At 40.4% G+C, this 24,198-nt stretch overlaps 1 protein-coding gene across 1 annotated transcript in view; it reads right to left on the reverse strand.

Moving 5' to 3' along the window:
- ATRN (attractin) overlaps nt 1-24,198 on the reverse strand; it is a gene marked incomplete in the record, with an annotated part of 130,250 nt that overhangs the window by 23,902 nt on the left and 82,150 nt on the right. Inside the window, 2 exon segments of the mRNA XM_072406656.1 lie at nt 17,400-17,478; nt 19,066-19,127. Of these exon segments, the coding sequence (XP_072262757.1) occupies nt 17,400-17,478; nt 19,066-19,127 (141 nt within the window).

The following is a 24,198-nucleotide window of genomic DNA, read 5'->3' on the forward strand; positions in this document are numbered from 1 at the left end:
TTGGTTTTAGCAGCCGCACAAAGTGGCTTCTCCTATGAATAGGTAACATGTGATGTCCAATAAAAGTGAGAGGCAATCAGAAATGGGAGACAGAAGAGAAATGGGAGAAAAGTACAGCTACTTAAACTGAGAAATAATGCACCCTGCAAATGTGCATAGGTAAAAATGTATTTAATCACATTGTGTTGAAAGGTAATATATACTTTATAGAGAATATAGCTCAGTACTGCAGGCAACTGCTCATAGAAGCACCACTCCGTGCTAAAAATTCCATGAAGCAAACAGGGCATGGAAATCCTCTACGGCCGCCTTGTATAACTCTATATTAGTGCCATGAATCTAATCTGTGTGTTAAACTCCATAATGGCACTAAAGAGATCCCACGTTCAGTCTCTCTGTAGCCATAGAAGCTTTTAGTCATTAAACTGCAGTGTTGGAACGTATTCCCTGGGAATGGAAAGGGAATTAAAAGAAGAAAGCTTAAAGGTACATGTCATTAAAACCAGAAAATTCAGCATGTAAAACCAGACAGCATGCAGAGTTTACCTAGTCAGGGCTCGTTTTCATCTTGAAATTGATCGTACAGCAGTCCATGCAGCTGTGAAAATCTCTGGCTGCTGGAACACCAAAGTGCAAGTTTATGATTCTGTAAGCTGGTATTCCCAACTCCACCCAACACAGAATTTGTTGAATTTACAGGTATGCAGGACTGGTGCACAATAAATCTAGACTATTTTTACCCTTGTACTGACAGGTGATCAGGAAACTCTTTCTCATGTCGATGCAACGATACTTGGTCATTTTAAATCTGCAGCTACCTAGTGATGGTGCCATGAAGGTCCTTGTTCAGGCACTGTTTGTTATTAAGATGAAAACACTTTTTCCCCATCTCCCAAATGCTTTTTTTAGGCTATGTTCACACTGACCAAGAAGTCTCTGCTTTTACTGCTTCCTCATGCTAGGGAGACACTACATGAATCTTTAAGGGGAGACATGATCACCCTGTGCAAAAATATAAATGGTCCATATAGAGAACTCTCTTCCCAACAAATCACCTAGGGATCCTTACAAAGGACAAGAGGGCGCTCTTTGCATCTCAAAAAAAAAGAAGTTTAAGCTCCGGATAAGGAAGGGATTCTTCACTGTAAAGTCTGTGAAAATATGGAATTGGCTCTCTTCAGGCAGTACTTTCAGCAGGTACAATAGATTGCTTTAAGAAAAATCTGGATGATTTCTAGAAGCACAGAATATAACTGGGTATTAAGGCTTTAAAGTAAAGATAACAGAGACCACTGATCCAGGGAACATCTGATTGCCTCAGGGAATCAGGAAGGAAATTTTTTCCCCTGTTGGAGCAAATTGTACCAGGGGTTTTATTTTTGCCTTCCTCTGGATCAAACTATGTCTATAAGGTTATTATCTGGTTTATGTTTACTTCCCTAGTTGTTGAAATTGATGTATTTTATGAACCTGACTTACTCAGTAACTACCATATGTAACATGCAGATGCTACAGAATGAATAGGGGTGGCAGTGAGCGGTACAGTACTAGTCACTGCTGCCAGCTGTCACATGTGCAGGTTCTTTAAGAATCAGGGCTGCAGTACCAGTGACCAAGCAGCTAGCAAGGTGTCAGTCACCGAAGCATTGCAGGATCTTTTGATCCCAAAGCAAGTTGGAACCTGACCTTAGCTAGTTAAAGCTGATTATCATTGCACAGGCATGGTCAGCCATCAATCTGTTACTTCTTCATTGTCCAGTCACATGTTGAGGTAGGAAAGACAAAACTGTATACATTACCTGTAATGGAAATGGTGGTCTCATCCTTCATGACTCTGCTGTGTGGCAGGGCTGTGTATATCTCAGGTCTAAAGGAACACAAATTATCAAAAACAAAAAAGCCTACAATAGTTCTCTTTAATTACAGATAGCTCAAGTCTGCAGGGCCCTATTCAACATTACTTGGGTTGCAGTCTACATATATTATGCACTCAACCTGTTTCTGCCGTCAGTGCTTGTAAGCGATCGTCAGTGCACCGGTGACAGAATAAAGAATGGCCGTGATTTCATTAGGAGACTCTCTGTACCGGCGACATTTGATAAATCAATCAGCTTCTCAGACAAGAGCTGAAAGTTACATGGGGAAGAGTGCAAATTGCCACTTAGATGTCTTCACTTCAAATTAAAAAGCCCTTTCAAGGCTGGATTGACTAGACATTAATTCCTTCCAAAGCACCATAAAGACTTTTAATCACTGAGTGACTGACGGGAAGAGACAACAATATAAGCGGGGGCTGCAGAAAATAATGGGTAACTGCAAAACAAAATACTGTAAACAACATAATAAGCTTTAAGAAGAAAAACATGCAAATAGGGAATGAAAATATTATTAAAAAGGTAAGGTGTTGTCTTTTTAAAGATTTGTTTTCCAAGATATATTTGTCCTTGTAGAAGCGTTTACCTATTTGTTTGAATAGCCTATTCCTAATAATAAAATCTAGATGTAAGAATAGGATAGAATGTAAGACGGATGTGTCAGATGACTTACTGCAAACAATGCACTTCCATGGCTGATCACATCTTTTCTGTTGAGGCATGCCAACAAACTACAGAGAGAAGTGTAGCGAAGATGAATGTATGTGTGTTTGCTGCAAAATTTGATTAAACAGAATATGTTTGAGAGGTATTAAAATCCAGATAACTGGTGATAAGAAATTTCCTACCTGACCAATCGAGGTTCCATTTTACAGCCAATATTGATCGCTTTGGTTGACTGAATTCAGATATATAGTCTATTTGCTACAATGATTAAACAGACTGCTCGACTGAATGGGAAAAATGACTCGTATAAGCCCGGCTATAGACTTGGTATAGCATCGTCATCATTCCTCTGGTACACCAAGCCACCCATTATTGAGGAGGTTGCATGCTCCCCCATACCCAGAACCATTAGGTATTTTGTATCAGGTGTGATAGAAAAAGGAACAGCAGTTGAATATTGTGAATGAAATGATCGAACTTTAGACACAAATTTTGTTCTTATTAAAATGGGGGATGTGTTAAAGAAATGGGCCCCACCAGTATGATACCAGAGCTAAAAGAAAATAACCTTGCAATTATGCTCTATTGTGGTTCTTGAGTGATGGACCGGTGTTGAGTAAGGGGAGGATCAGATTTGCTTCGGAAATGAATGATCCTGCACGGTTCCTGGTAGCTGGCACCATGCTTGATCACTCAGTAGTTCTTAAAGCATCCCCAACATTTGGCAGTCTACTAGTATCTACTAGATTGTAAGCTCTTCGGGGCAGGGTCCTCTCCTCCTGTATGACTGTCTGTATTAGTCTGTCATTTGCAATCCCTATTTAATGTACAGCGTTGCGTAATATGTTGGCGCTATATAAATCCTGTTTAATAATAATAATCGCTCCATGACGTCCCTATTCACCCTCTATGGGGCTGCTACTGGGAGAAGCTGCATGTAGTCTCTTCCCAAAGGCAGCAGTTACTGGCATAAGGCAGCAGTTACTGGCATAAGGAAGCAGTAACCACACTGCAACCTGTGTTAACAAAGTCAGAGTATTAATAAATCCCCGTCAGTGCTCCTCCTGGGATTGTAAAGGGATATGACATTTAAATGCTACAGTAATCCATGAACCCAGTACTGGTTATACAAAATAGTACTATAAGGCATTATACAAAACTTTCACTAGTAACATGGCAGTGCAGAAAGCTGCTTTAAGGAAGATTAGTAAACAAAGATAAATCAGAAGGAAGGTGGGGAAAATAGTTTAATGATCAGCACATTTAGTTTTATATAAAGCCTGGAGGAGTTAGAACATCTTAGAGGTCTTATATTGTCATCTATATGTCGTCTCTCCCAAATGGGGACACAGGCTCCCACCAAATCACATTTTTAGTAGTGTGATAGTTGCAAGTTTTTGGAACGCATCTATTGCTGTCCTGGTAAAAACTGCTCCTCCATTTATTGTACATATGTTAAATAGACAGGGGGGAAAATAGTGGGCATCCTCACTAGCCAATAGGAATGTGCAGGCGTGTAACAAATGCCTCTGTTAAAAAGGTACCGTACCCAAAGCAGTTTTTTTTCTTTTTTTGGATAGCAATGCCCACCCTTCAGCCATGTCTTTAATTACTAATCTAGTGATCTAGTATGGGCAGCACGGTGGCTCAGTGGTTAGCACTCCTCCATTGCAGCACTAGGTCCTAGGTTCGAATCCCAGCCAGCATGGAGTTTGCAGATGGTGTCTGCGTGGGTTTCCTCCGGTTTCCTCCCACATCCCCCCCAAAAACAAAACATGCCGTTAGGGTAATTGGCTTCCCCCTAAATTTACCCCTAAAATTGACCTTAGACTACATTAACAACATATGACTATAGCAGGGACATTAGATTGTGAGCTCCTTTGAGGGACAGTTAGTGACACGACTATGAACTTTGTACAGCGCTGCATAATATGATGGCGCTATATAAATACTGTGTAGTAATAATAATAATTACCCAGGCAGGCTCCTCATAACGAACTATTATGTGTGCTATCACAGGTGTATTGATGTGAGATGGCTATGCAGAATGGAAGGCACCACAATGAGCTGTGCTAAGCTGTGTTACGCACAACACACACATTTTTTCTTTAATTATTAAATTCAACTCTCCAGTATGTCAGCAGAGTTTACTGATTGACTGCCTCCTCGTGCTTCCATTAAGCTTCCACAGGTTATTAAAAATCAGCAATGAGTGATTGTGGCCTATGAGTGGAAATGTTCCAATCTCCTCCAAACTGGAGGCTCCGTCATGTGAATGATGAGAGTCACCGCAGGGCTAAGAGCATCTGATTACGACTCCACATCTGTCACTAGAGCTGCGCGCCCCTGAGGTACTGGGGGTGCTTTTAAATCTTCTCAGGTACAGGGACGCAGAGCGAGAACATCAGAAACCTGTGAAGTGCTGCTGTACTTCTCATAGGAGAGTTCTGAACAAAGGACGAGGGGACATCATCTATGTAAGGAGGAATGACAATTTAACCATCCATACGGGAAGGGGTTCTTCACTGTTAAGCTGTGGAGCGACTAGGGAAGATGTAATCACAAATTCATTACAACAAAAAATATATATACCTACTGCAGAACAATGTAGAAATATTATGATTTAGGGAAATGTATATGAATAAATCTATGGGGGCCAGAACATTTGCAATCACAAACCTCTTCCTGCAAGACAATGGCATGAACCAACATATCTTCTTCTTGCATTCAGATTTCCATGCTCAAGGCTGCGCTGTTCTGCAGATATTTGGGCTTTGTGAACAAGCAGCTGAGCCATATGTGCACAGGTGTAGCAGGCAGCTGTGGCATCAGTAGTGACAGCAATACATCCTGATGATGGCACTGCCAATCACTAGGGGTGGGCACTACTGAAACTAAAAGCCACTCTTCCAAGAATGCCTTACTCCATGACTACAAGCTGAACGTCATAATGTTTTGTGCATCTGCACATCTGCTTACAATACCAAACGACTAAGATGAAAGAAATGGAGCCACTCAATCAATGTTTTCACCATAGGACTAGAGGAGCCTATGTATTCTAAAACTGGTAGGATAATGCTGTTAAAAAAATAAAAAGCCTAGAAAACAGAGAGAGAAACAATGTAGACATGTATAGAATAGCACATTATTTCATTGCATTGTATGCTGCTTTCCCACCTCTTAGATTGTAAGCTCTTCAGGGCAGGGTCCTCTCATCCGCCTTTGTCATTGTCTGTATCTGTCTGTCATTTGCAGCCCCTATTTATTGTACAGCGCTGCGTAATAAATTGGCGCTATATAAATCCTGTTTAATAATAATAATTCCATATTATCTAAGGATTTGTATACATTTTATACCCTCATTATCTATCACCCATCCATTTTCCTTGTTTGCAAGAGAAATGTTTCTAATTTTTTCGCCAGGGTCTAAACATGGTGACCACTGTTAACAGAAAAGCAATGCACACAGAAAAAGTGATGAAGCATATGCTCCTGTAACCATTACAAAAATAGACCTGACTGCCACATCCCTTTTATGCAACACAGTACATAAACCTGGTGCGGAGCTGCGGCTAAAGGGCTTGTCTGGTCAATGACATGCATATGAACATATTTTTTTAAACCTGCACTTACATATTTGCTGGTTTATTAATATAAGCTTCTAGAAACTAATACAAAAGTACTTAGACAAACCATTCAACTAACTGACCCTAAAGTTTTATGTACTTCCAATAAAAGCGTATGGAGTCACACTGCCATCTAGTGCCTGCACCTGAGGTTATTTCTACTTCTGACAGGTATGCAGTGTGATCCACACGCTGATTTCAAAGCTAGCTGCACTTATTCCTCATTGGAAGTCAAAATATTAGTAAAGAATCCATTTATACTATTCAGTTGTGTTATTTTATGCCTTATCGTAACGTGTGACAATGACCGCTGCATTGCTGCAATGGGGTGCCAGTCACTCTAAATGGCACCCAAACGCAGCTTGCCAACAGATGTGAATTGCCGTAACACAACACATAATAATCAACAGACTAGAATCTGTTCAGTAGCGGTAACAAGTCATATAAATGCAACGAAGACTAATGGTTAGGACTTATTGGATGGGAAATGCCATCAAGCAGGCAAAGCACATGGGCTGGGGACTGGCCACTGAGGGGTTAAAAGACCGATTGATATACAGGGAAAGCAATATACACAACTGAGGTCCGGCTACATGCACAAAACAAGTCATTTCAAAGAACAATTCCATTGTATCTGCTGCAGGCTCGCAAGATGTGAATGAAGCAGAAAAGCCCATCAGCAACCAACCAACTTGTTTCCTTTTCACCCACCTTATCCAATTAAAAAATAATGACGCCGCTTTACAATCAGGATCTGCTGAAATCAATAAAGCACCACCAATTTACATGTCTGCCTCAATTCTTGCTAGAAAGGAACCAAGACAAAACATTATATACCATGGGCCTACCCTCCTCAACTGTATAACCCAGATCGATGGGACAGATGAGAGCCAGGGGTGCTGTTGGAGAAATCTTTTTTTCAAGTAGAGGAGCCTAATTTAATAAACACAAGTCTATAAAGAACAACTGCTGGAATTCTTTACATTTAAATAAATTGGACCCCAGATGATAGTTCTGGCAGTTGCAATTAAAAACTATCAGTTGCCTCTTTTAAAGTGGAACTTAGTTATAGTTGCTATGGGTAAACTTTGCAATATTTGGCGACTACAACGCACTCACTGATTATAGAACAAACTTTTTTTCAGGTGCCCAGAGTGATAACCTTGCCACCAACTTCTGCAGGACCCTCATTATCCTCTTTGGTCAAGTGATCATGCACAGGTGTTAGACTGTCACTGGCTTCTTGGTAGTGCCGGGATTAGAGCTGTTCATTCTGCATGACAAATGCCCCAAATAAAAAGCCACCGGCAACAAGGGGAAAAGTTTTATGGCGGAGACTTGTTGCTTGACTGTCTGGCGACTTTGTGTTTTGTGTCACTTAACCATAAATTATACAGCTTTATATGTAATACTCACCTTTAGGTGCTGTCCCCTGCAGTATCAACATTGTCTTCCAACACCGGTCCTCTTGCAGTATTATTCTCCAGAAATTTTTTTAGGCTGGGTAGGAAGAAGCTGTTGGTGGGCTATGCCCCTGTATTGTGACTCAATTTTTCAGTAATCACCCAAAAACAGCCAGGTGGTTACTGAAAAATGCTGGGTGGTGCGCCTGGCTAAAAAGTGCTTGGGAGAACACTGTCTTGGACATACCAAAGCTATCATCACTCAACTTTTAGTGATCCCCAAATAATCCAGGGGAATCTAAAAGTCAATGGTCCCATGACTACCAGACCAAAGATAATGGAAAATAAAGGGTGGACCGCCAACCAGGCTGGAGTTAGGTTTAAAGCTGGAGTTCAGCTTTGAATAACTAAAACTATGATAAGAATACATCATTGTTTAGATTATTTGTTTCAGCAGAGGCAACCCAAGAGGTTAGAGGTGGCCTGGTAAGGAGGTAGAGATAGTGGAGGACCATGGATGTGACCTCCGGGACTTTTCTGCTGCTGGTCACCAAGGCTATAGATGGATATCAGGACACATACAGCAGAATATTAACACTGCAGAAGACTCGGTCAGGAAACATGCTGCACATCGGAGATCGGGAATATGGGCGTATGAATTATTTATCATGACCATGAATAGCTCTCTCTTGCATCTTTCCTTGAATTTACAATTTTCTATTTGAGCCTGTGTAATCTGGACCATGGGGACAGTCCTAATGGGGAACTGGCTGTTGCTGTGATCTTAAATAAACTTCCTTTGTTCTCAGCGATCTCCGTGGTGCCCACTAGGTAATTTAGCACAAGTGACATTTTACTTTTAAACTTGCTAAATGTCTTGACTTTGCTCCGAGCAAAGTGCGGCATTTGTGAGCCACCGTCGGGGTCGCGATCTTCAGCTCAGCGGCAGCTTAAATGTGACTCTGGAAAGATTTGGGAACACGAACCGATGAGCCGTGCACAGCTGGGAGGAGGTGCGGGGTAGGGGGGGTGGGGGATTGGAGCATTGAAGATAGGCTGCTTTGTAAATATGCATTATATAAAGAGGATTATTTAATCTAGTGTCCATGCTTAAGGGATTCGTATGTATCTAGCAAATAATGCAACTGCACTACATCAGAAAGCTTACTCAATTTAACTTTTAATGAGAGTTTTGTCTAATCCCAAGCAGATTCAGCAGGCTTTCCTCAGTGCTTCTGGGCAGGTTACAGCCTAATATAGAATAAAAATCATATTTTAAAGGCTTAAACTCATAAAAGATAAAGGATACCAGTGACAATAGGGAGTTATGGATAGGTAACTAGTCAACAGGGGCAACAATAATATTAAAGACGGGGTCCTATGTGGGTGACGGCACGGAATGAGATTGAACATCAGCAGCAATATTGCCCGGGAGGGAAAGCTATTACAAAAGTATGTTCAATAGTTTATTTCACTTTGTACTAGTTATGACACCATAACCAATACCCCTCAACAGTGTTATTGGGGATTTTCCCATTCGGCAATAAATATTCCTATCAGGCTGATCTGTTAAAATTTGCTGTGCTGCACATGTGCAGTTCAAAGTTTGTTGCCGGGGTCATGCTGCAATTCCAGCTGTAGTGTTGGACTCCATGCACCTTTACGCCTCCATTGCATCAACCAGTCCTGGCTAACCAAGATGGCCCAAGATTAAGATACGTACGAAAAAAAACGAGAATATGGTGGTACCCATGACGAAACGGGTACAAGTGAGTAACCCCGGGGTTTAGTTCTTCTTTAAACTACTTCTAAGGTTTGGTTTCCTGATAAATACAATGGTCTATACATTTAAATGTACGTTAAAATGTCCACTCAATATGCCAAGGTGGCCTCACAAACCCTTTTCATAACTCCAGGACATGGCTGCCTCCTCGCCAACATTATTATATACAATGCAAGCCTAGCAGCCCCTAATGGGTCTTCATCTAATGTGAGGAGCTTGAGGGACCAATCACACTGCAAGGCTGGAGTTTATGATAAAGCAAGAACACCCATTTTACACCGACCCAAAATAATCAATATATGAAACTACATTAACCTGTAACAGCTAGAGGCGATTTTTGCATTTAGTTTACTTCCAAGTTGAAAAATAATAGAAAAGGGGTTAAAAAAAGGAATCGGATATCTTGATCTAGAATTTAGACCTGTTCTCCTCTGCCACGTGACATATGGGTGCCTTACACACAGACAGAACCGATCAATTATTAGCAAGTGTCACACCAATATACTTCTGCAGGCTGATAAGCTGGGCTCACCAAGGCTTTGTTGTGACGGCTGGGTCCATATTTCATCTGCTACAACTGGGCTAAACACCAATAAATAGTACGAGTAAATTATAGGCGGTAATTGGTTTCCCTGTGTGCACTGACACATTCAGTCGGTGTTAATGTAAGGTATGGGGATGTAATTTATGACGCGGGGCCAGGGAGCACTTAGTAAAAGCAGGAGAGCGCTATTTAAGGTGCTATTTGAAAATGGAATTTTTGCTATCAGACGGAGGATTTGTAGCTGGCGATTCATCACAGCCTTGCCTCACAATCATCTTCAGACTAAAATAAGATGCATATCAGCGGAGAGACTTAGAATTGTCTAATTTTAAACAGATCGTTTCAGCACAAAGCCATTCCTCAAATGTAAAACCACTTCCAGACAACACACTGCGCTGTCCACACACACATTGATTGAGAGGGGAGATGAACAGAAGCTACACGGTATATATTCAGAGAAATACACACTGCAAGCTGGGTATTAGAAAGGCATTCTTCACAGATGAGCCTTTTACAGAAAAGGTTATGAATATAAACTGGGCAACTGCATTCACACAGATCTCAGCTACTGGTATGAACAATAAAGCATGGAGCAGCACGGTGGCTCAAGTGGCTAGCACTTCATCTAATCTAAATGGAGTCTGCATGTTCTCCTTGTTGAGGTTTCCTCCAGGCAATACACTTCTCCCTACACCCCTAAAAACTTACAGGTAGGGTAACTGGCTGCCCAGAAATTATTTTTGGTATGTTTTGCCTGCTGCAGCAGGGTTCTGAGGATAAAGGGGCATAGGTAAGGCTGGATTTATTATCAGGCAGATCATACAAGTCCAAGATCAGGCAGGTCTATCGGTGCAGAAAGTGACAGGCAATGTTGTATGGGAATAATCCCTCTTACCTGTCCGATTCATTGCTCAGGGTATCTGGCAAAAAGCATGTGCAGCTTCAGCTTTAGTTGCCAGCACACCTGGCAATCCCAACTTCCCTTGTGCATGCCGGAAAATAATAAACTCCCATGCGCCTGCTCAGGAGTTACCTTATCCTAGCCTGGCCTACCAAGATGGATGAAGATCGTCTACAGGAAAATAAGGCTTAAGATGGCGGTGCCCTGTGAGGGAAAATGGACGGCTAAGTATATTGAGTTCAGTTACGCTTTAATGAAGATTACATGCTGTTACTGCTAGCTGGTAGTTAAAGGACCAACCTGAAGTATAATTAAGCCAGACCGTACCCACCGGCCGCACACTACCTGTTCCAACATCCACAGTTGCAACACTTAGTCCTTGCAAAATCATTTTGTAATCTGGAGGTCTGGGAGCCCTTGCTTACCTTTCTGTAATTTGCCCAAACACACCTTCAGTAGGCTCCTAGCTGTCTCTTGCATTATTCTCAACCTATGTCATTGTGCTAGGAGATTTTTCATGTCAAATCAAGTCCATCTTGGAAATGTAAGTGGTTTTGGTATCACAGCAAGCAAGAATGAAGGGAGGATGTTACATACACTGTAACCCTTGCCATTCAAGACAATGTGACAATGTTTGTGCTAAGGGGACTTTGACCAATTATTATTACTCCATGATTGTAATAAAATCTCTAGTGTTGGTAGATGATGGATAGTAAGGGGAATGGGGTAACAGACTTTGGATTCCTCCTGGTTCTTTTTCAGCCCACATGACATCAATGGGAGAAAGGTATTATAAATCACAGGGTCACAGTAATAAAAACAAAAGAACTGGATTGTAAGCTCTTCGGGGCAGGGTCCTCCCTTCCTCCCGTGTCACTGTCTGCATCTGTCTGTCATTTGCAACCCCTATTTAATGTACAGCACTGAGTAATATGTTGGCACTATATACAGTTTATTATTAATAATAAGGTTCACTTTACAAGGGAAGGAGTGGGAGGTTTCAGGGTACTTTTCTGTGCCAAAGTCTTCTTAACAACAAAACAAACTTGTAAAGTTGTCACCAAGTAAGTGAGCAAATCAGCAATCACAAAACTCTGCTAACTTGAACTTTTACTTTTTATAGTTTCATTGAAAATCTATAGGAACAAGGGGGAAGAAGAAAAAAAAGTGTTTTATTTAGAGCATGAACGATTTAAGAGAAATATTGGTAATACCTGGCTACAGGACTACTGAATCTATAATTTATGGGCGCTTAACAAGGCGGCACTCCAAATCCAGCTCAACTTAAGAGTCTTTAACTAGTTTGTTAGCCAAATAATGTGAATTATTTATTGATAATTAAATCAGCAGAACTCTTGTAAGTCATTAGGCGCCACAATTAAAGAAGACACTTATTATGCTGAATTATAGAGCAGAAAACAGGGAACCATCATTATTGTGGATCTTAACACAAGAGCAATAAAAGATGTTAAAAGGGAAAGCACTTCTCAGGTTGAGTTTATTTCTTCCATTTATCTACCTACAATGGAGCAGGAAAAGACACATATAAACTCACTATTCAGTAATTGGATTACCGGACAAATAACCTTACTTTTTTTTATTGTATTTGGTTAATATACAGTAAATTACCAGATATCCAATGCCAAAACAGTGTGTTTGAGTTTGGAATAGTGTCAAGGGCCTAGAACCCCATTTAGGTACTCAATGGTGTCAATGCCCCTGGTAATCAAAATTCACTAGTGACTATTGATACAAAGGCTGAATGTTAAGTATAATTTATTTTTTGGGTTTTCATTTTATTAATAACAGGGTGAAAATCTTCCAATAGGGACACGCGTCCTTGTGATAGCTGTAAAACATGAGAAAAGGGACCAGCGATCTTAACATTCTCCAGCCAAAAGCACTATATTTTTTTAAAGAAATACTACAGCCTGTAAATTCTGCTTTAAAACAAACCTTTTTCTAAAACTGAAGCTCCATGGGCACAGTCTGGGATCGCCTTCCCTCTTATTATCATTATTACACAGTATTTATATAGCGCCGACATATTATGCAGCGCCGTACAAAGTCCATAGTTATATCGCTAGTTGTTTCTCAAGCTCACAATCTAATGTCCCCACCTTAGGCATATGTCATTATCACAGTATAAGGTTAATTTGGGGAAGCCATTTAACCTAACTGGAATGGAATGTGGGAGAAACTGGAGTACCTAGAGGAAAGCCATGCAAACACGGGGAGAACCTGCAAGAGATGTGTCCTGGGTGAGATTCAAACCTAGGACCCAGCGCTGCAAAGGCCAAAATGCTAACCACTGAACCACTGTACTGCACCATCAACTCAATTTCGTCAAATCATGGTCTTTCCAGGTAAGTTCCCCTGAACAAAAGGGCAGTCAAAAATATGTTTTTGCAATGGATTATGTGGTCCTCCTTATGGTGTTTTGGGCTGCTCCACAGGAATCTCCAGGGGAGGGGAGTCAAGTCATGTCCAATGATGAAAAAGCAAGTTTAGTTCTAACTTTTTTTTCTTTCTTATTTCTCACCTAATAGGAGTGGTTATTTTTGTTCTCCCAACGCCATATACCTACCTTAGCCAAACTAAATTGCTGGTAAAAGCATGTAAACATAAAAAAATTTTGATATACATACAATGTGCTTCTGAACATGCTGGAAAACTTCACTCTTTACAACCTATATTGTAACAGTCACGGGAGGAATAAAGGAGATTAAAGACTGTTACCGAGTTTGCTGATGGTGCCAACATTCCATGCAAGATGGTGGAACCCACAGCATTCTTCATGTTTTTTGTATGTCTACACAAAGAAGGCTTTTACAGTTAAATAACCAGCAAAAATTTCTTCATGACATGAAGAGGCTGGTAAAAAGGTGTCCTTAAATTTCATAAGGAAGCACAGCAGCACAAGGCTTGGAGAAGGCCAACAATGGATGACCTCCTTGGAAAGGCATACAACTTAGCCTGACATGATTTAAAACGGCAAAGGGATGATCATAGGAGTAAAGGAACTACTTCAAGGCATAGGTTGAAAGATTTGACCCATGCATGTTTTTGCCCAGAGGTAACTCATATTGAATGCCTTTGTCAGAGAAGTGTTCAACAAATGCCAAGACCAACCATTTTTTTGTATCATGGAAAACTTGGAAAGGATTGTGCAGGCAATCTCACATTCTTAAAGCACCTTTGTGCCTAAAAGTCCGGATTAGCTGGATACACTTGCAATTTAATAACCACTTAACTTCCAATTTATGAACCTCATCCAGGTTCCACTGTAATTAAATCTTTTCTAGAATGTATACGACACTGCATATCGAGTGTTATTATAGTACAGTGAAGGTGTCCAAAGATCACGGGTCAGAAAGTGCTGAAGGGCTAAAGTTAACCACCGATTCCCAAAATGCTTCTCTCCAGACAGCTGAAAGTAACAAAATAAACTGAAAGCTCCCTGAACATTCATAGCTAAGCCAGATGCCTGTTATCAGAATGTAATTCTCTCCCAACCTGCTGGTAATTAGTTTCATCCTTCCGACAGTAATGACTCTTGTGCTCAGTGATGGACGCTCCGATCTCTAGGTAAAAATCCCATCATTAGTCAACCCTTTCTGTAAGAGCCCTTCTGTCAAATGTTCAGTAGCACAGATTCTTATCCAAGGTTACAGCTGATACCTACTTACATGTCCCTGAAAGGCCCACATAACATGTATAAGCTTTGGAGGTAATCTCTGTGGCTGGAATTTCACAAGGCAGCACAATTTAGCCCCAGAAATCATTAATTTAGTGTATTGTGGGCAATAGGATGGCAAAGTTCACATAGCCAAGTGACTGTCCATAAAGATTACTAACATTTCCTATCAACTGGAATGAAACCTAAAACTGCCCTCTTAGCAAACTAGAAAAAAAATAAAACTTTGCTGTAACCCAGCTCACTTGAGACTGTTCTTCCAAGATAAGAAAGATAAAAAGAGCAAATCTATCAAAGTTATTGCAACACACAGTCACGGTATCATGCAAGATTTCAGATTGTTACCACTTTCAGGACCAGGCCCAGTGACATCATCCTTACCTATGGGAATGGGCAGAAAGCCATGCAATTAAAATGTATTTAATTTTTTCTCTACTACAGGGTGCAGACCAGGGGACGTTCCATTTTCAAGGAAGACTAACCCCTTCCCTGGTCTGCTGTTTAAGCTACCACTGCAGTGAAATCCACCTGGAAAGCACAGGTTAAATGTTTGTTTGGCTGGAGAGTAGGCGAAAAGTACATACCTTATTCCTTACATGTATGCAGCTGGCCACATGAAGCCATTCACCTTCAATGTCTGGTTGGTTGAAGCACTCAAACATAATAACATACAATGCAGGACCAACAGTTTGTAAGCCCGCTGAGTATTACCAGCGCACTCGAGCAGTTAGCCCTACACAAAATGTAGATGCAAAAGGTGGATGAAAAGTCAACTCTAACACTATTTTTATGTTTGGAACTGTGTGGATCCTTACGCACATGCAAATTTAACCATTGGACATCAAGTTTACTTTTAAATTGATTTGATAATTGACCTCAGATCTGCATTTTACAATACCAGGTTATCAACTATTACCCTTTAAAGTGGAACTATAGACCGGCTTTGGAAATCAGCAAGCAGGCAGGGTCTTTATTGCAGGAAAGAACATGCAATGTCATTTCTGCAATAAAACATACTTGCCTGCACGCAATTATCTCATCCTGGTCTGGCCATCAAGATGGCCAAAGATCAGTATCCTGGAAAAGAAAAGGACAAAGATGGCTGCATGCACAAAAGAATAGGAACACAAGCAAAATTAACTAAATTGTTCCCTTTTGTTTTTTTAAATAAACAATTCTAAGCATTTTATTTGTTTTTCCTGATACAGTGAGCTAATTTCCTATAGACTGCCTATATTTTCCTGAAATCTAGAGCACTGTAATCATCTCTTCCAATTATCCTTGGTAAACTACTAACCACCCTGTGTTATTGAGAAGAAATGTGGAGGTGTTATTTGTTTTTGGGTTGAGATATACATTAATGACAGATAAACAAAACCAATAAAGTTCTAGCTCTGGGAAGAGATCCTAGCGTGATGTCCATTGCAGTGTAATAATAAGAAGGAGGTTTAGGCTGTAACATCTGTAATTGTCCGCATACAAGAGTCATATACATAAAGTTGTAAAGGACACCAAGACGTCCCAGTAGAAGTGTTCCGATATCTAGGCGGTAACAGGGCCCACGTTACAACTATGAGAGCGCACACACTTCAGAAAGTCCCAGAGAACATGAAAGAGACCCTAAAAGGCTGGAGTGAAAAAGACCCCAAATGGCTTGAGTGAAATAGAGCCCAAATGGCTGGAGTGAAAGAACCTGTTGTGCTGATGGACAACCCCAGAACATAAGACGTGACAAATCTTTTTAGCTGCAAACACTCTGGTAGGAGCAGCAAAGGAAAACTTTCCCAAGAGGGAAGCAGCAGCACACCACTTGCTGTACATAAATTAGCAAACTATAGGCGGAGAAAGCCACATTTATATACAGACACAAGCATTCATTTTCTGTGACAGCACACAGGCTCTAAAGTGAACCTGTCACATCTACCAAAGGTGTAAGATCTAAAATTATCAGTCAGGTTTAATTAAGTAATACTTGTATCCAACCTTTAGGTAAGAATTCTTTGTGCCTGATAGGGATCCCAGATCACATTTATGCTACAAGGCCAAAAGTATGTGGACCAAAACTTAAACAAATGGCCTCAATGCCAAATGATACATCCAGCAGAAAGCCAAAAATGTCCTATCCAACCACAACCAGACCTACAGTAATAAATGAGGTGGTAGTATCCTGTTGTGTGGGTGCTACTGGGGAAATTGTAGGGGCGGAAAGGACAATGAATGGAGCAAAACTCCACTGAATTCTTGAGAAAACACCTGCTGCCCTATGGCAGAAAGATGTCCATAGGAAAAAGGTTCACCTTCCATCACCACAATGACTTGATGCAAACGGCAAAACTGACCACACAGTGGTTGAAGGGAAAAAATGTCAATGTTCTTGTGTGGCTTAGTCACAGATCCCCCACTGAAAATCAGTCCAACAACATTCACCAATAATTTTGACTGAACTTGAACTATTCTGTAACAAGTGGGCAAATATTGCATTCTGGATGTGCTAATGTGGTTCAGAGGTGTCCCAGCAGACCCAGGGCTTTATTAAGGCAAAATGAGGTTCCATAAAGTACGAGCACAGGGGCTGATCCTTTATCCTTCCCAAGGGGGGAAAAAGCTTGGTGTTTAGTGGGAATAAGGTTTCCTTACAGATAGAACTGAGTGCTGACTTATCTGCGTATCAGAAATGACCGATTGCTCAAGGAACCCCTTGGCAACCTTTGGAGCAAACTTGGTAGAGAATACTCTACACCAGTGTTTCTCAACCAAACTTCTGTGGAGTTCCTCTTAGGGAGCAATAGGCAATTTGTGTGTTTGTATTTTTAGTTTGTTTATATTGGCTTCTATGAGTAAAACACAAAGAGGACCAAAAAATATAATACATTATCTGAGATTCTACTACAAAAACAACACTTACCTCTCTTCTCCTGGATGCCCAGCAGCTCTGTTTAATTTTCCAAACCACCGCAGCAACAAGGAGCAAGGAGAGGAAACAACTGCAAGATAAGAAAAAAAACTTGGTTAACGTGGCAATAGTTAAGGCGTGGGAAACTGAATCTTGATGCTAATATTGTCGTTCCTGTGGTATCTCGCTTATAGTATGTGGTGGTGAAGCACAATGTTTTCTTCTGCGTGTCACCAAGTATTCACAGAAGGAATTGGAACAATAACAAACAGTTGACAATATCAGCAGGAATGCCGATTTCCTAAACCTCTGTAATAATCATTTATAAGTGAAGAAACTGGAGATCAGCATCTGTCTGGATATTTTTAGTTATCTGTGAAACCTGTGTACATAAGAAATTGAACAATGAAGTAATGAAGATTGGACGGTGATACTGTAGCGGTTTCTTTCTTGAATTAAAAAAAATGCTTGTATAAGATTGTATTTATTACAGTAACTCTGCCAGTTGTTTTCTGCTGTCTCCCATTGGGGACCCTCAATTTGTTCTGTAGATCATTGTCCTCAGGACAGGAGTGACGGTAAGATTTTTTTATTGCTGTGACTAGAACTGGAGGCAGGAGGAAATCTAATAATGGCACCAGTTCTGCTGGCAAATATCTAAGTGATTAAGAGGAATCTTGCAAGTGGGGATAGACAACAAAAACAACAACAAAAAAGATGGCCTATTAATTTGAGAGTATAGCAATATCTATCTTCAACCACAAGGTGGCAACAAGTGGTCATAAACTGCTCATAAAATGATATAAAAAAGTCTGTAAAACAGCTAAAGGTGTTTGCATGACATCATAATTTGACCTAAATATAAACAATCCAGAAATCTATTCTATTGCTTTTCCCAGATTATTAAAAAAAATCTGTGCTCATGATTTCAGAGAAATGAACCATGAGAATATATATATTAAATAGGGCATTCTTCCTCAAAGTATAGAAGTATGTGTCACTGCACCAAACGATCATTCCGGTCTGACAATCAGAGCGGGATTTCCCTGTAAGAGTTGTAATGTGTTTGGAGCAAATCTGAAAAATCATAAGAGCAAAGGACATGGTTGAGCCATGACTGTGTCTTTATAATACTCTCTTAAATATTAAGGTATTCTATTGTTTCTGGCTGGAAAATGACAGAACGTAAGATGATTTTTGACATTATAAAGCACTCTTTGGGGAAAGAAGTATACAGTCAAACAATTGGCAACCACATCCAAACAAAAAAAGCTTATTATGGTGATATGCAAAAGTAAAAGTCTTTTTTTGAGATATCATTTAGGTTCATTTCATGAATTGTAACACATGAATAGTTTTATGGAATGCTTCTAACTTAGTGTCCTTCTGATGAAGCCTACGGGTGAAACGCGTCAAGGACCTTTAAAAACAAACTAAACAACATCACTGCAATATCCTAGTCATTCATTGACAATTTGTATGTATACGATTTAATGTTTTTCATGTTTTAAGAGAAAAACAATACATTGAAAAAGTTTTTTAAATTTTAATTGCGTTACAATCATGCACCATAAAAATCCTCGCCACACTTTTGCAAAACATAATTTAATTTTAAACTTGGAGGATGAGGCGTAACTTACAACACCCCCCCAGTGAACTATTATTATATAACCCATACCTGAAGAATGTCACAAAGAATTGCACCAAGTCCATAAAGTTACTGTGCTGAGAGAAGGCAATCTGAAAACAAGAAGAAAATGCAATCAGTTAATTCTAACGCATTACAAATAAAGCACATGCAGAAATGTTTCTAAAAACTAAACATATAGCGCTATATAGCTGAGCTGATATGAGAGACAAGGTGAGCATATACTCTATGGGTTTATTATGGGAACCATTTGAAAATGTTAATGGTGCCTCAGTAATACTCAAAAAAAATTCCTTTTGTCTACACAAACAGCAGTACATTCCCTGGTACTTGAGGGTGCCTAGGCACTCCTGTGTCCATAGTCACACTGCTGTATATCTGCAGAGCAAGGCAATGCTGCATCCCACCGCTATTCTCAGGAGATTTGGAGTGAGATTTTGTCATGTTCCTTCCGGGCTGCTCGCTGTTTTTGTTTGTAGGATCTTGTATATAGTCTGGTTGCTTTAAGGTGCAAGGATCAAGGGCTGACCCATGCACTGGAGAAAGTGAGGACTGGCTTGTTCTTACAAGGATTATCCATCAAACCTCTCTGAGCACTGGCCAGTCCTCACTCCCTCCAGGGCATGGGCCAGTCCTCACTTCCTCCAGGGCATGGGCCAGTCCTCACTCCCTCCAGGGCATGGGCCAGTCCTTGCATATTAAACCTTTCAGGAGTCAGATTTTTTGGATACTCCAGAAAGTGGTGTTAAGTTTACCAAGTTATCTTTGGCTGCTAACATTTAATTGACCCTCGAGGAAGGACAGAACTGAACCAGGAGCATTTTCTCAACATTCCAGGAACAGTAAACCTGATGAAAAAAGGGCTACATAATAATGATGTTAAATTCTACAGCTTCCTATTTTTTATTTTATTTCCCTGGTCCTGTAACTGTGCTCCTGGTTTGCCATCCTCTCACATGGGTTTCTGTTGTAGTCTACGAGTGGGCATGTCAAAATATGCTCTAGTGTTCTCACCATTGGGACATCCACTCAGAGAAATGCAGCCATTGCAGCAGGGTGAGGTTGCAAAGAAGCTGCAAGGATTCAGTAGAAAAAAAGATTCAACAAAGTATAGGACACGGCTTCAGTAAACTCCAGGCCCATGCAGCTTTAACCCCATTACCATATGAAGTCCCAATGCAAGAACAAAACAACCTTTTTATGTAAGGTAAAAATGTTGGTGGTTTTTGTTTTGTTTTTTATAACTGCAACACAAAAAAAATTGTAATGAAAAAAAGTGTGCAGCACAGCCCCTTTACGTCTTGATACTTTGGTCCAGACTTAATAGGAGTGCAGAGCCTCCCGGGGTACCTACATCACGCATCCCAGGAGGCTCTGGCTGCTCCCTCTTACAGAAAAATGCCGATCTCACGCATGCGCAGTTTACTTTAGTCCTGCTTAAGGAGACAGAAGGCAATGAGCAGGCAAGTTTAAAAACATAGGTTTAAAGTGCACAGGAGGAGAAGGAGCAAGCCATAGAAAATGGAGAGTAAGCTGAATAGTATGTGGAAGACCATTCCTGAGAGTGGGGGCATCTCTAGGAAAGTTGTGCATATGGCGAGGTTGTGAGTGAGGAAGTCATTAATAGGTCATTGGAGGAGCGGAGAGAGCGGCTGGAGGAGTATTTTTTACCAGGTCAGATAGGTAAGTGGGACAAGAACTGTGGAGGGATTTGAAAGCAAAGCACAGGAGCTTGAATTTGATTCTAAGGTGAAATGGAAGCCAATGAAAAGAACTACAAAGATATGCAGCAAAAGAGGAGCAGAGGGAAGGATGGATGAGTCTGGCTGCAGCATTCATAATAGATTGTAGAGGAGAGAGTCGGGTTAGTGGAATACCAGAGAGGAGGAGGTTACAGTAGTCCAGACGGGAGATAGGAGCGTGTACAAGGAGTTTGGTGGTCTCTGGGGACAGGTAGGGGTGGATTTTGGAGATGTTGCACAGGTGAAAGCAGCAGGATTTGGAAATGTTAAGAATATGGGGGGTGAAGAAGAGGGAAGAATTAAAGGTAACACCAATGAGGAGTGACAATGTGCCTGGGGGGGTTTATTAACAGTAAGATATCAGGGGGACCTTTATAGGAGCTCTTCATGTGTTACCAAACATTCATATGAGCAGAAATAATTTTTATTTCCAATTAAAGAGTTATTAATGTAGGTTACACGGTCAAAAGTCAACGCATATGATTAAAAGACATATTTCAAGATAGCTGTGCTTCAAAGTGTAGATTCAGCCAAAAGTCCTGCTTAGGTGTACACGTGGGACAGTTATATCACGTCCTTTAGATATTTTTTTTAGATTTTCCCCTTGACCCAGTTACCACCTAGGAAGTGAACAGAAACACCCCAGTAGGGGACTTGAGTTTAATCCATTCCCCGGCTCTATCAATTAAAGATTAAATATTCCCAGATGTATTAGGCATATTCCTTACATGTTTAATTTTACCTGCAATATGAAGATAAAAAGTTACGTGCATATTGCAAATATTAAATGTTAACGGTTGTGGCCTTTCTAAACTGGAAGGGGTGACTGGTGCACCGCCCTGCATAAATTGGTTAGGATAAAAAAGCTGCTGCAGCTATTACGACTGCCAAAAAGCGATGGAAAAGTACTAGTGTGAGACAACTTGTGGTCAGAAGGTGTGATGGGTTACAGCTTCCGCCATGTACAGAGAACTGACAGACTTGGTCTCATAAACCACACATGAAACCGTAAGTGACATGTGGCCGAGGAGCAGGCGGCGAGCGGGGAAGGTGAACGGGGATGACGTTGCTAGGTAATGGCTAATCCCTCTACCAGGAATGGTTCATAGCTCATCCTTCAGCCACAAAGAGTCTTTGTCTGCCACTGGGAGGACAGAGCGGGGAAGGCTGGCATACAAATTGCAGGCAACACTAGCGCTCTGTGCCAATGCCGTCCATCTGCACGTTGCTGCCAATCTGTCAGCCAGCTAATGCTATCGAATAAACAAACGTGCGGGGCATTTTCCTGCATCTCTGGGACTGGACCAACCTGTGCCACATGCTTAATGAAAAACTTTAACCAACACCCAAAGCAATTATTTATCTCGGCCTTGTTTATCCCAATTACCTGCACAACAGCTCCTAAATTCAGTCACAGCGCTCCAGCAATAACCAGGTCACCATTCGCTTCATTGCATCAGCAGAATTCCAGACAGACAAATAGTAACACATTCGAAATACATATATACAAGCCAAAATCAGTTCAGCCAGACTTGCAATTTATACACTGAAGGCGCATCAGGGATTTTTTTTTTATATATTTCCTAAATGAATGTCAAAAATAATATTACGATCGTAAGAGAACAGTCACAGAACCCAGAATAACTAAGTTTCTGTTCTGATTTATTTATAGTAAATGGTGTTATTTATACATATGATTCACTAGGTGATACAGAATAGGTTTCAATCAAACATGAATACTATGAAATATAAGGATTAAGTGAAAAGTGACCCTTCAGGAATCTGCACACATTGATGACCCGAATATCCCGTTATCTCCTATTACAGCCACGTCATAAACGACATTGTCTGTTCCGACATGGAATAGAAACATAACAAGAATCACACTAGTTTTCTCATTTCCTTCTTTTAACCATTAATCTGACCCAACTCCTACTTTAGGTATGGCGTCTGTACCATGGATATTTGTAGGTCAGAGAAACGAGAGGAGATCTCTTTGGAGCCCCTTTTTATGATTTACATTTACCAATACCGCAGAGCAGAATATTACACATGGCATGACTGAAATTACCAATAGTAAGGATTGATTTGGGCTAAACCCAAATTACTCTCCTAAACCATCTGGCAGGATTTACCCATAATATTCAGTGCTCTAAAATAAAGCGTTCTAGGCCCATCAGATCCATCATCGCACTAGTAACAACTCATGCATATATACAATTTTCAATATTATTCCTCCATGGTCACTTTCTTGCAGTAAGAAGCGTGCATTCAGGAGTCTCTGCTGTTGAGTTTGACAGAGGTGGGACTGATCATTTTTAATTACGTCGATGTTTTGCATTTTATAATAAATGTAGCATTATTTTCATAAAACTTTCATTTGCCTTCTTTTTATTCATACATTTTCTTTTTTTACAGAAATATGAGTTCTTCAAGAAGAAGCTGTTTAAAAGACCCTAATGTAGTTTGCTACATTTGTAGTGAATATTCTCAGCAAAAACAAAGAAGAAACAATACAGAATTTGTTGAACAAGCATATCTTGCATATTTTGGTATTAAACTGGGGGACCATGATAAGTATTGGGCTCCCCATATGGTATGCAAAACTTGTGTAGAGTGTCTACGTCAGTGGAAAAATAGAACACTATAAAGTTTGACATTTGGTGTACCTATGGTATGGCGAGAGCTCAAAAATCATGATAATGATTGTTCTTTTTGTGCTGTGAATGTAAAAGGTTTCAATCGTTACAAGAAAAACAAGTGGGAGTACGGTGATTTGGAATCAGCAAGACGACCTGTGCCGCATGGTGCTGATGTTCCCATAGCAGTGTTCTGTACACTCCCTGATATTCCTGTATCTGACATGGAGGATATAAAGGGAGTGTAATCCAGGAGTTTGCAGAAGAAGTGAATATGAAGGAAGTATTTCATCAATCCAGCAGTTCTCCCAATAAGAGCTCAATGATTTAATACGTGACCTAAGTCTGTCAAAACAAGAATCTGAACTTTTAGCATCTAGGCTAAAAGAAAAGAACTGTCTGAGACCGGAAGTTAAAATAACGGTTTATAGGACAAGAGAGGTGACACTCTGACCATATTTCAGTGAAGATGGAGACTTTATGTACTGTTGTAATATCCCTGGACTACTAGCCCATATGGGAGGACCAGAATACTGAGCAGAAGCTCGGCATCGGCGGCTTTTCATAGACAGTTTCACTCAAAGTTTGAAATCTTATTTACTGCATAATGGCAACTGCTATGCATCAATTCCAACTGGTCACTCAACAAAACAAGAATATGAAAATATCAAAATGGTCTTACAAAAGTTTTGCCATCATGAACACCAATGGTCCATATGTGTTGATTTAAAAATGGTGAACTTCCTACTTGGACAGCAAAGTGGATACACAAAGTACCAATG

This window comes from Pyxicephalus adspersus, chromosome 3 (assembly GCF_032062135.1).
Source record: "Pyxicephalus adspersus chromosome 3, UCB_Pads_2.0, whole genome shotgun sequence".
In the NCBI taxonomy this organism is placed as follows: domain Eukaryota; kingdom Metazoa; phylum Chordata; class Amphibia; order Anura; family Pyxicephalidae; genus Pyxicephalus; species Pyxicephalus adspersus.